A 12,037-nucleotide genomic window follows, 5' to 3' on the forward strand; every position below is an offset into this window, starting at 1 on the left:
TTGTGGTTGCCAAGGGGGAAAAGGGGTGGGGGAGGGATGTACGGGGAGTTTGGGATTAACAGATGCAAACTGTTATATATAGAATGGATAAACAACAAGGTCCTACTGTATAGCACAGGGAATTAGATTCAATATCCTGTGATAAACCATAATTGAAAAGAATATGAAAACGAAAGTGTATATATATGTATAACTGAATAGCTTTGCTGTACAGAAGAAATTAACACAACATTGTAAATCAACTATACTTCAATAAAACAAAATTTTTTTAAAGTTCTAATAGTATGCATATTGTTTTCCTTACCAAGTCAAAAATTTCAACTATTCAAATATCAGACTACTGCCTCATCTTGCAAACTCATTCTAAATGTCAAATAAATATTTTGTGGGTTAGCAGTGACTCTGGTCCCCATGCACGTTCTGTTTATAAATGTGTTTATATCATGAAGGGATTTATAAAAGCATATCTAAAATTAAAAGAACCCATTTTAAAAATTGTATTGCTAAGAGGGTGTCTCTTAGCAATAGATTATAGAGTAAGAACATCTATCTGATCCCTTTCCAAACCGCCCTACAAGTGCAGAGCCCAGAGCCTTACATGGAAGGTTGCTTTCACACAGGTGTGCACAGCAGCTCCTGAAGACCCTAGAATGTCTGGAGTCATCAGAGGGTTTGAGGATAGCTGACTGCCATCTTGAAGCCATTCATTGTATCTCAAGCCAGACATTTTAAGTCTTTTATTTGGATCGACTGTGAGAAGTCCTGTGGGAATAAATAAGATATTTTTATTTTATGATTTGTCATTTCAAACATAGTTTAAAGTCAACCTCAGACATAGATCTCAATTATGTTCACAAGACATGATGGTTTCTGAAAGGCGTCAACCTCCTACAAAGATAATTACGTACATTTTCATGTACATTTAAATCCCCTAGTGAATACCGGATGCTAATAATAAAGCCCACAGTAGCCTATATCTGGAGGCTGTAGGCTAGCTGGCTTTCCAATCAGGAGAAGATAACCACCTAAAACAAGGACTCCCACTAGTGACCAGGCAAACTCCCCCAAAACAAAGAGTACCGAGATTTACTTCATTCATGTACAGGGAATGTGGAGGTATGGAGATGGACACTCAGAGAAGAGCTGCGGGGAGGCACACAGACAAAACCCAGGTCTCATCACATTACAGGACAAGTGCTGTAGCACGAGCCACACGCACGGCAGGCCCAGGGGAAAGACTCAGCCTAGGGAGTGCGGGCATCCTGGAAGGCTCCCAGGAGACGAGTCCTGGGGGATGAGCCGTAGTGGGTTTGATGAAGAAGGGTGCCCTTCTTCAGGGATTAGGAATAGCACGTGTAAAGGGGAGCAGAATCCGAGCGCTCAGCACATTTGAGGAATTCAAGTGTTCGAGGATGGTGGAGCGAAGGTGACAGGAAGCAGAGGCAGGCAGGGCCAGGCTGTGAAGGGCTTTGAATTGTGAAGGCTGCACTATGGAGTTTGACCTGAAGCTCACGGGGACTGTCTGAAGGATTTTTAACAGAAAAGAGGCATGATTGCATTTGGCTATTAGGAAGGTCACTGTGCCGATGGCTGACACGTAAAGTGAAAGGAAGTGAGACAAGTTGAAAGCATGTTGTGGATTTTAGGAGACAGACGATGACAAGAACTAAGGTGACAGCCATGTGAATGGGGAGGAGGGGTGGCTGGGAGGGATGCTGCGCCCGCAGGACCGGGTGCCTGGCTGCGGAAGGCGAGGGAGGTTGCGGGGATCTAGGGTGATGCTGGGTCCTGTCCTGGTGATCTGGCTTCGTGGCCATGTAAAAGAAGGGGGAAAGGAGGAGGCACATGCTTGGGGGAAAGGAGAGTAAACAGGAAGAGGTTCATTCTGAAGGTGTGAGACTGAGATGCTGGTGGATCCAAGTGCTAGTGCACGTAGTGAATGTGGATAAGATTACTGAGGGAGAGCGTTCTGAGAGGAAAATAAGGCTGAATAGAGTCGCCTGAAACCTTTTAGAACACACAGGGACTCCTTGAGTAATTCACAAACAAATATATGTCATGGGTATGATTCCACTTCAGTCACTACACATCATATAAAATATGAAATTTTCCATTAGATTCTTACCTTGGATCAAATCTTTAGCCTCTTGGGATACATTCTTCCAGGCTTCTCCTTCAAAGGAGAAATCTCCCTTTTTAATTTTCTTCATGATTTCCACCGCACTGGTGCACGTCAAGCTTTTGTCATGAGATTGGAATGGAACTTGCCCTGACAACATTGTATACTATCAAGAAAAAAAAAGGAGCAAAACAGAATGTCTGCCAAAATCACCATCAAAGCCACTCTGGTAATTTCATGACCAACTTAGCGTAATTTCCTAGATATTACACTTAGCATTACTGCGTTTAAAAGATTACATGGCTTCAATCACTGAAACAACCAACACATTTCAGACTTGTATATAAAAAGGAATGGCTTAGTATGATATCAAGATTTAAAGCCATTTTGATAACTGTATTCAGATAAGAAGAATAAAAAAGGGATACTCTAAGCATCTCAAAAGATGGTATTAATGTTGACAGGTTGGTGTGTACATGCCAAAGGCATTGCAGGCCTGGCTAAAATGGCCCAGCAGGGATCAGGGGACACAAATGAGAATGGATCCTGAAGACGCTGAGCTGGAGTGGGTGTGTGGAACATAAGACCTGGCTGACGGAGAAGAAATTATTGCCATGGAAACACTTGTCTGAGACTCAGGATTCAACATCCTGGCAGGGACACCTGGAGCCAGTACGAGTAGTCAGCTGAAATGGCTCTTTGAAGCTCGAACAAAACTGTGTACTGGGATCAGCAGATGCACTGATTCGTAAAGCTGCAGCAGCAGTCGCTGTACTATGGACACGGCACACTCAGAATCACCCGAGGAGGTCCAGAAGACACAGCAAATTACATGCATAGGTGCCCATCACCTCTCTCTGTTGCACCAATGCTTCTTCCTTAACTCACACCTATGGCCTCACTGAGGGGGGCTCCCGATGATCAACTGATGAAGGAAGAAAGGAAATTGGGCCTACTTGTCAGGTGGGTTGGCATTCTTTCACTTGGGTGCAGCTGGCCTGTTAGAACATGAAAAGCTCAGTGAAGACACCAGCTCAGGACATTACCCTGTGGGGTTGGGGTGCTGTCCTTTAGGACTGTGCTGAACCAATGGCTGATCCACTGGTGCTGGGTCCCCCATATCTAGATTCTATGGGCACACGACCCACTTGTAGAATTCACGTTTCCTGTTCCTGCAGCCTTAGGGTCTGCTCAGTTAGAGGTCTTGGTTCCACGAACTCAAGGGATCAGCTCCACTTGGTAACAGTAGGTGGCAACTCAGTGGTGCAGCCTCTGCTCTCCCTCTTTCCCTGCCTCCCTGGGATTATGGTCCTTAGGTACATGACAAAACATAAGCTTTAACGTCAGGTTCTGCTTTCTGGGGAATCCAGACTAAAATATCTTTCTATTGTTGAGGAAGATTTTGACCTGTTTCCAGTTTGGGGCATTTTGAAACATGCTGCTATATAGCTTCTTGTACGTGTCTTTCGGTACATAAAAATACACGTTTCTGTTGACTGTATCCTTGAGATTGGAACTGCTGGGTCATTTGGTCTGTGTATGTTTGGTAGATACTGCCAAGTAGTTTTCCAAAATCTGCTCGGCTTCTTATCTTACCCCACTTCCTAACAGATACATTTGTGGCTAAGTACAAGAAAATATCCTTCATATTACAGTTTTCTCGCTCTCATGTGTAATAATTCAACAGGCTTTTGCGTGGAAAAACGAATTCTCCGTCTTTGGAAATCTTTAAAGGAGACTGGTGACAGGGACTTTGTAGAAAAGATCCCTTTTCTGGAAGAGTTAGAATTAAACAAACTTTAGGGCTCCTCTCAACTCCAAGATCTTACAGTTTAGTTGATTATCCAGGAATCAACTTCTGTTAAGAATAATTCTGTATCTGCAAACTGTTTGCAAATGGTGTGATAAGCAAGTATCTATATACATAAAGATATACATCTCTTTCTATATATGTGTATATATATGTATGTATATACACACAAGAGGGAATTAGGGAGAAAGGAAAAGTAAATGTGGCAACATGTTTAAATGTTCACAGTGTTATTCTCCCAAATTTTCTCTAGGTTTGAAATTTTCACAATAAAATTTGGGGAAGAAATTGAAAAAATAAGAAATCCTGAATAAATCTCTTGGAAGAAATATGTTTTAAATGTTATTATATTCCATCCTGTGGGTATGCTATATATTCCTATGGGATAGTATATAATCCTATCCTACGTTTTCTAAATACTGTCTGTTAAGCTCTGAATCATTGTGTGCCTTAAAATTCATATGCCAAAGAGCCAACCCCCAATGTAAGTGTATTTGCAGGTAGAAACTTTATGGAAGTGAAGGTAATGAGGTCATGAGGGTGCAGTCCTCATCCAATAGGATTAGTGTCCTTACAAAAAGAGACACCAGGGAGCTGGCTCTCTCTCTCTCTCTCTCTCTAAGCGCATGCACTGAAGAGAGGCCATGTGAGGACGCAGTGAACAGATGGCTGTTTGCAACCAAAGGCGAAAGCCCTCACCAGATACCAACCTTCTGGCACCTTGATATTGGACCTCCCAGCCTCCAGAACTGTGAAATAAATTTCTGTTGTTTAAGTCACCCAGTCTGCAGTGTTTCATTATGGTGGCCCCGAGCAGACTTAAGACACTGTGTAAACTCTATTTTAATTAAAGTCCTGTGAATTTCCAGTGAACTGCACATACATGACGTAGACTGAGTTGTAATCAAAGCTGCATGATATGATGTGATGCATCTTCCTGAAGTATTTGTTTTACCCAATGGGGGTAACATAAATTATTTTCATATTAAAGTATCCATATTCATGTGTATTAGATGCAACATGTAAAAGGGCCATAGATTTCTAAGGCAAACCAAACGACCCCCCCAGAAAATTTTGTGCTTACTATGGGATAGCTCAGGCTTTGTATCTAGATCCTCTGGAGATATGCACTCATTTATATGGAAAAGTTTGCAAAGCATTCTTCTTATTTTTTTTTGGACAGTTTAATGCAGGTGCTAACTATGCTTTTCATCTGTATTTCGTGTCTCTAAAAGGCAAGGATTTTTAAAAACCACAACCACAACCTATTATCACAACTAAAACAATTAGCAGTAATTCCTTTGTATCATCCAATATCCAGTCAATATTCAAATTTCTCCAGTTGTGTTATATACATTGTATAAATATATCTGTATGACTTAGATTCACAGTTTGAATTTAATAAATAGATTTGAAATTAGAATTTGTTTGAATCAGAATTCAAGTAAGATGCAAACCCTGTTTCTTAAGTGTCTTTTAATCTATAGGTTCCCAGGCTATTTTTTTCTCATAATTTATTCGCTGGAGAAACTCGGTTGTTTGTCCTGCAGAACTTCCCGCAGTCTGGCCGTTGTGATTGTACTCTTGTGGTATCATTTAATCTGTTCTTTGTCCCCTGTTCCTGTTTAAAACTTGACAATTAGATCTAGAGAGAAGCCTGGCTTCTCCCCATGCCCTTATACAAAGTTATTTCCACAGACACGGCATTTGGAGGCTCTAAAATACCTGTCTGCATGTCTAAGATTGTCTTTTCAAACCTTAAAAAGCATGTAATTATATTTGGCCTGTATTTAAGTAAGGGCTGTTTTACAAGGGGTAAACGTATTATTGCTAAAAAAGAAAGGCTCTTTTTTATTTAGACGAATTTTTTAGGAGAGTGCTACTGAGATCAGTTTAAGTCAAACAAAACTCTCAAATCTACAGAAATTAGTTTTTTATTTTAATTTAAAAATCATATTCATAAATATGTAATTTCAGTTTGAAAATTATAAATAATGACTTAAAACTGCTGAAATAAAAACCATATAAAGCTTAAAAATAAAAGAACCATCCTGTAAGGACAACTGGCTTCCATTGGGGGAAAACAAACTGACACCAAAATAAATCCCAGATGGAGTGCATAAGTATAAAAATAAAACATAATTCTAAAGGAAAATTTAAGAGAATATTTTTATATTCTTGGGTTGGGGTGGAGTGACAATCTGACATCAAAGCCAGATACCACAAAGGAAAAGACTAACATATCTTACAACATAAAAATAAAAAAACTTCTCTATTTAAGCCTCTCAAAAAACAAAATTAAAACCCCATATTACTACAAAGTTTTCAAAGACATGAAAAACCAGAAAAAACATTTCTAATATTAATGGCAGACAAAGAATTAAAATCCTTAATAGACCTTTAAGTTTCCATAAGAAAAATTTCCCCATAGGAAAGTGGGCAAAGCTCATAAACAGCAATTCATAATAGAGAAAATAAAAATGTTCAAATACACGAAAAGATGCTCAAACTGAATACTCATCAAGAAAATGCATGCAAATTATAACAGTAGGAAATAATTTAAAATTGAAATTGATAGTATCCAATGTATTCACATACAGTTGATGAGAACATGATCTGATAAACCTTCTAGAAGGAAATACAGGCATATATGTCAAAATAAAGATCTATATATCCTTCTCCTAGGAATTTATTCTAAGGAAATAATGAGATATCAAACTACATATATAACATAATCTCATTTGTTAAAAAAACCCCTGAATATATATACAAATATATAGAGAAATCTGTAGAAAGAGATAAAGCATACATAATAGGGGGTAGGGATGGGAGGAGAGTAAGAGCTTACACAATATTATCTCTGTATGATGAAATTACGAGTGATCTCACTTTGTTCCTTATATCTTTCTCTGTTGTCTGAAAACTTCTCCCTACGATTATGCATTACAGATTATATGCAGAAAAAGTAAAGCTATTTTGAGAAAAAAACATGCCGAGATTCTTCTAGCTTAATGTTCTGTTTCTGATCCCGGCATCCAAAGCGAGTTTGTGAAAAGCATGCTCACCACGATTACTATAAGTTACTATAAATATTTTTAATTTTTTCTATTAATTTGTTAATTTATCCTAAGTGATATTCCTTAATTACATTTTAGCCTGAAAATCTCAGAGACTATATTTTAAAATATTTTTTCTATTAATGAGTCACTTAGCTATTTTCACATTATATCTAACATGCATATCTTATGAAAATATACTACTGCTTCTTTAAAAATACATATATACATAACTGTAATCCACATTAAACACAGTTGCCTTAAATATTCCAGAATAAACCAAAATAAAAATTCCTACATTTTCTCCAATGTAAATTTTAAGAAAGGGAAATAGTCTTCAGTCAGGCCTTTTACTGAAAAGAAAAGAAACCAATTTGCCAATTTTCTCACAAATTTAAGAAAAACAGCAAAGAGAGAGATATACAGAGGACATCAGAGAACTGACTGGGTTTAACGGCCTGACATATGAACTCACCAAAATGACACCCAGGCTCCAGAGGTCACAGGACTCATCGTAGCCGTTGTGATTCAAGAGCTCTGGGGCGGCGTAGTGAAGAGTGAAGCACGGCGTCTTCAGAGGCTGATTATCGGGTGGCTTTAAGCGTGCAAACCCAAAATCAATTACTTTAATTTCCAAATTGTCATTTTCATCAGTGAACAATAAATTCTGCAAGATACAAACACTTCATTACTTTCTCATTAAAATGTAATGGGACTTGGTGATGCATTTATGCAATATCACCTGTCTATCTATTTACACTGGATTCAGATACAGAAAGGTCTGACAGGGTGGGTCTGGGACCTGGATGTCAGCGTACTGTCCCTCTCTGCTTTATACTTTTCTGTATCACATCAATTTGTACAAGGTCATGTGGAACATTTTCAATGGGACCATGCCTCTTCTCTGTCTATGCTTTCCCTTCTGCTTGTGTCTGTCTTTGACCTCCTCCACCAACCTCCCTTCCAACCTGGCTCTCAGGCATCTAATCCTCATTTAGAGATGCCACCAAACAGAAGATGGAGATTATTATATTTTCTTCTAGCATTTACTTTTCTTTCCTGGCACTTATCAGCTCTGCAATATTAGTTCAATGTCTTCACCCACATCAGACCATCATTCCATGAGGCCAGCAACTGTGCGTCTACCTTATTCATGACTCTCTCATGTAGTAGATGCTTTGGTAAATATTTGTCCATTGAATGAAGTCATAAATAAAATAGTTATACATCATATCTAGTAAAGCCTGTTAAAGAATACATGGTGGAGACATACGTTTCAGAAATATTTTTTCCAAAACAGTTAATACTAGAACATTTTTGATGCTTATGGATATTACTCCTCTATTATTCAGAAAACATTGTTATTTTGAATCATTTGCCAAGCCGTGTCAATCACTAAGGTTTTACTGATTACTTTTGTATTTACCACTTGTTTAAAAAAATCTAACTGTACTGATGGGCAAATTTTTATGTACATTTTTATTAGTACATCAAGCTAGTAGGCACAGTAATTGAATCTGATTATACTGTCTTTAGACATCCTAACAAAATCTGTTATGCCTTTTTGACCATTAAATTATTCCCCAGTTCTGGAACACCATTTGCTTTTTAATATTATTTGGAGTGAAATAATATACATCATAGAATGCTTCACTGATACAAAGAAGAAAAATCTTCCAGGCCCCCATTCAAAAGTTAAAAATGAATGAAGTGGTAGGAAAGAAGCAACAAAATTAACTGAAAAGTTTTCTTAAATTTTCTATTATACAAAATGCCTAATCCTGAATTTGTGATGGAATTAAAATGTGAATATAATTCAATGTAAGGCTTCACCACAACTGAAGTCATAGCTGGGGTTCATGGACCGGGTACTTGGGAGAAGTCTCAGCAAATGACCCCTGAACTCTTCCACAGCACAAGGCACTGTGCTACATACAGAGCAGTGGATGAATCACACCTGGCCTGTCCTCCCAGAGCCTACAAGACTTTGGAAATGACTTTAGTGTCTTCTATACTAAGACCAGCTAAGGAATTCCTTGTTCTTAGATCTTGAAATGGAGGAGACATGGCACACCCCTCTTCACTCCTCTCCCAATTCTCAAAATGTAGTTGGGTGTGCATGGTCAGAAGTGGCAGGAATTAGTCATTCAAACCACATTTATCCTTGTCTCAAGTTCTGCCAGAAACTAATTTGATAAAATTTCTCAATCTTTCAAGAATATGGGGACCAGTTTGAAAAATACGAAGCAGCTTACTAAGAATGTCAGCCAGCTTCTAAATTTATTTGATTCTCACCTAGAAATTATCTTGCCTATGCAGAATATGAATACCACATAAATATCTACCAAAAGATGTATAGTCAGATCTTAAAATGCTACATCAATGCGAAAGGGATTAAACTTTTAGCTTGAAAATAATATACTCGGCCACTGAAAAGTCAAAGTGAAAGCTATTTTATTATGAAAGTGTTAGTACAAAGGCACATTTTCATGTCTCCAAAATATATGTTGATTTAGGACTATAACGGTAGTAGAATGTCTTTAATAATCAGACAATTCTTCTTTTCAAATGATTATTTGAAAGAAAAGCTTTATGGCAGATAAGAATTAAGCTATGTGAGTATCTTTTTACTCAGTAAAATAGGAAGGCAAATTTCAATTCCGCTGGAGAGGACAGTTGCATCATTTGAGACTCATGAGGTGACAGATGGCCAGTTATCAAAGAATAAAACATGTGAAAATGAATTCTAGACAGTCATGGAACAGATCTTTTCAATTAAAAAAATTACATGCTTGTTCCTTGTCTATCAAAAAAAAACAGTTAAGTGGTATGCTTTCACATTTAAAAATAGACAGCAAATCTCCAACGTACAGAGTGCCATATTTTTAGTGGGCGTTGTGTGGGAGAGCGAGAATTGTGATGAAGGAAGCAGAGGGGTAGCTATCATAGTTGCAAGTTCATAAAACACAATTCACTTTTGATTAATTACGAGTAATATGAATAACAGTAATAGAAAGTACATAGAAGCTTAAATATTTTGGGACTCAGTCAATTATATCCGAAGGCACAGAATTCCATTTTTAAAACATCCTCTTCCTACCAATAATCCAAGGTACTTAAATAAAAGGCAAAAATGGTGCTTTTTGAGAAATATTCTTTTGTAATCTAATACAAAAATAAACACCAAATTATTATTTTAAATATACTTAAAAATGCATTATAATCACATGGTAGTTAAAATTGAAATTCTATTTTAGATAGTAAATATATATAATTTTGCATAGGATAGAGGATGATTCATTGTTATTCTTTTATAAATTATTGGGTTTTGTTTTTAAATTTTTATTATTCTTTCGATGATTTTCTAAAAGGGAGGAATTTTCATATTTTTGATACTAAAAAGGGATCATTCTAGAGTTAGAACCTTTTTTCTTAACCTTTTGAAGGAAAAAATATATAAAAAGCTGCTACTTCTACATTGCTACACAGTTCTATAAATATTATAGTACATGAGCAAAGAAAAGCACATGTAAGGATGGCATAACTCATTAAACAAAGACAATGCTTTATATTTAAAAATTTAGAACACAACAACATACATTGCTATTCATGAGCTAATCAATTTGATTACAAAAGTAAAAGATAAGCTTTCAAAATACACTGTTAAAATCCCTCTAAAATGGTATACATATAGCAGGGGCATTATTTTCTGCTACAAAAATTTCCATTGCTATTTTTAGTCCACAATTGTTGCATAAAGTATTTCTTCCATAAAAGGCTCTCACACTTACAAATATAACCTCAAGATGATCAGCTGGCAAAAAAAAAAAAAAAAAAAAAGAAAAAAGAACGAAAAGACAAATTTATTTTAGACTGAAATAGAAATGAAAAAAAATGCAAGAAACGTGATATTTGCAAGTATCTATTTAGCAGAAAGCCCTGAAAATAAAAAATCAAAACAACCTCCCCCCCAAAAAAAGCCCACACATATCTGGGGGATATTTAATAATGATGCTAGATTGCATTATATGAGAAAACATGTAATTTTATACCTCGGGTTTCAAATCTCTGTGTACCACTCCAACATCATGCATGTGGCTTACAGCTGAAACAAGCTTCCGCATGATGTAGCTAGCTTCTGTCTCACTGAAGTGTTTCTTTCTCTTAATGCGTTCAAATAGCTCTCCCCCGTTCAGAAGTTCCATCACTAGAAATGTGTGAAGCTAGAAAAGAAAGAAGAATAATGTGGAGGGCCTTAATGAAGAGGAGTAGAAGCTTATCAACGTATAAAACATTTCCTGACTATGAACTATTACCAATAAATTTAAATAGTCCCTTGTTAAAATAGTCAACGGCGACCCTTATATTTTAGGGGAAAGAGTTGAAGGATAATGTGACTTTTTTAGAGTTCTATTTTGGTAATGGAAAATTTCAAGTACTGCAGTGAAATTTTTGTATATCCTTTCCTTGACTAATTCTTTCATTTGAATTCCATTCCAACCCTCTCTATCAAGTGTACATATCTTTCTTCTTAAAGTGTAACCTAGTACAGATAATAATGTGAAATTGGCTGCTTTAAATAATATAGATTACTGATGGAATATGGGCAACTACCCCCAGGAGGCCTGACACACACATTTAATGGCAAATTTACCTTTTAAAAAAGGCACGGTTGGATGATGTCACTTTAAATCTTCTGTTAGGGCTCAACAGATTAGTTTCAGTGTTCCTGTTAATTCCCATGCCAAATACCCATAACTCACTTTGGGCTTTTTTCTTTTTTTTAAAATAATTGCTTTTGATCCCAAGGCATTATCTTAATTAAATAGTATTAAAAGTCATGTATTTACTATGTTTTGCATAAAGAAAATAATGTAGGAGCTATTGAAAAGCAAGGGAATTACATCAGCTCCCCAACGAACACAAATGGTTTAAAAAAGATACAAATCAATATTCAGATTCAAGTGCTATGCCTATAGCACCAATGTCACTCAACAAACAAAACAAAGTATGCTTTCCTTTGAATTAGCAAAGTCCAGGAAAATTGCTTCA

General features: G+C 36.8%; 1 protein-coding gene across 6 annotated transcripts in view; it reads right to left on the reverse strand.

Moving 5' to 3' along the window:
• The window catches only part of RPS6KA5 (ribosomal protein S6 kinase A5), a 181,770-nt gene that overhangs the window by 2,871 nt on the left and 166,862 nt on the right, over positions 1-12,037 (reverse strand). For 5 of the 6 annotated variants that reach the window (XM_027120331.1, XM_027120333.1, XM_027120334.1 and 2 more), the window contains 4 exons: positions 11,038-11,208; positions 7,461-7,652; positions 2,126-2,285; positions 599-762 (listed from right to left, as the gene is read on the reverse strand). In XM_027120331.1, the coding sequence (XP_026976132.1) occupies positions 599-762; positions 2,126-2,285; positions 7,461-7,652; positions 11,038-11,208 (687 nt within the window). The remainder of the gene's footprint in view (positions 1-598; positions 763-2,125; positions 2,286-7,460; positions 7,653-11,037; positions 11,209-12,037) is intronic. The other variant, XM_027120332.1, reaches the window with a different exon arrangement.

The sequence above is a fragment of the Aethalodelphis obliquidens genome, unplaced genomic scaffold (assembly GCF_003676395.1).
Source record: "Aethalodelphis obliquidens isolate GAN/ISIS:26980383/991018 unplaced genomic scaffold, ASM367639v1 scaffold21, whole genome shotgun sequence".
NCBI lineage: Eukaryota > Metazoa > Chordata > Mammalia > Artiodactyla > Delphinidae > Aethalodelphis > Aethalodelphis obliquidens.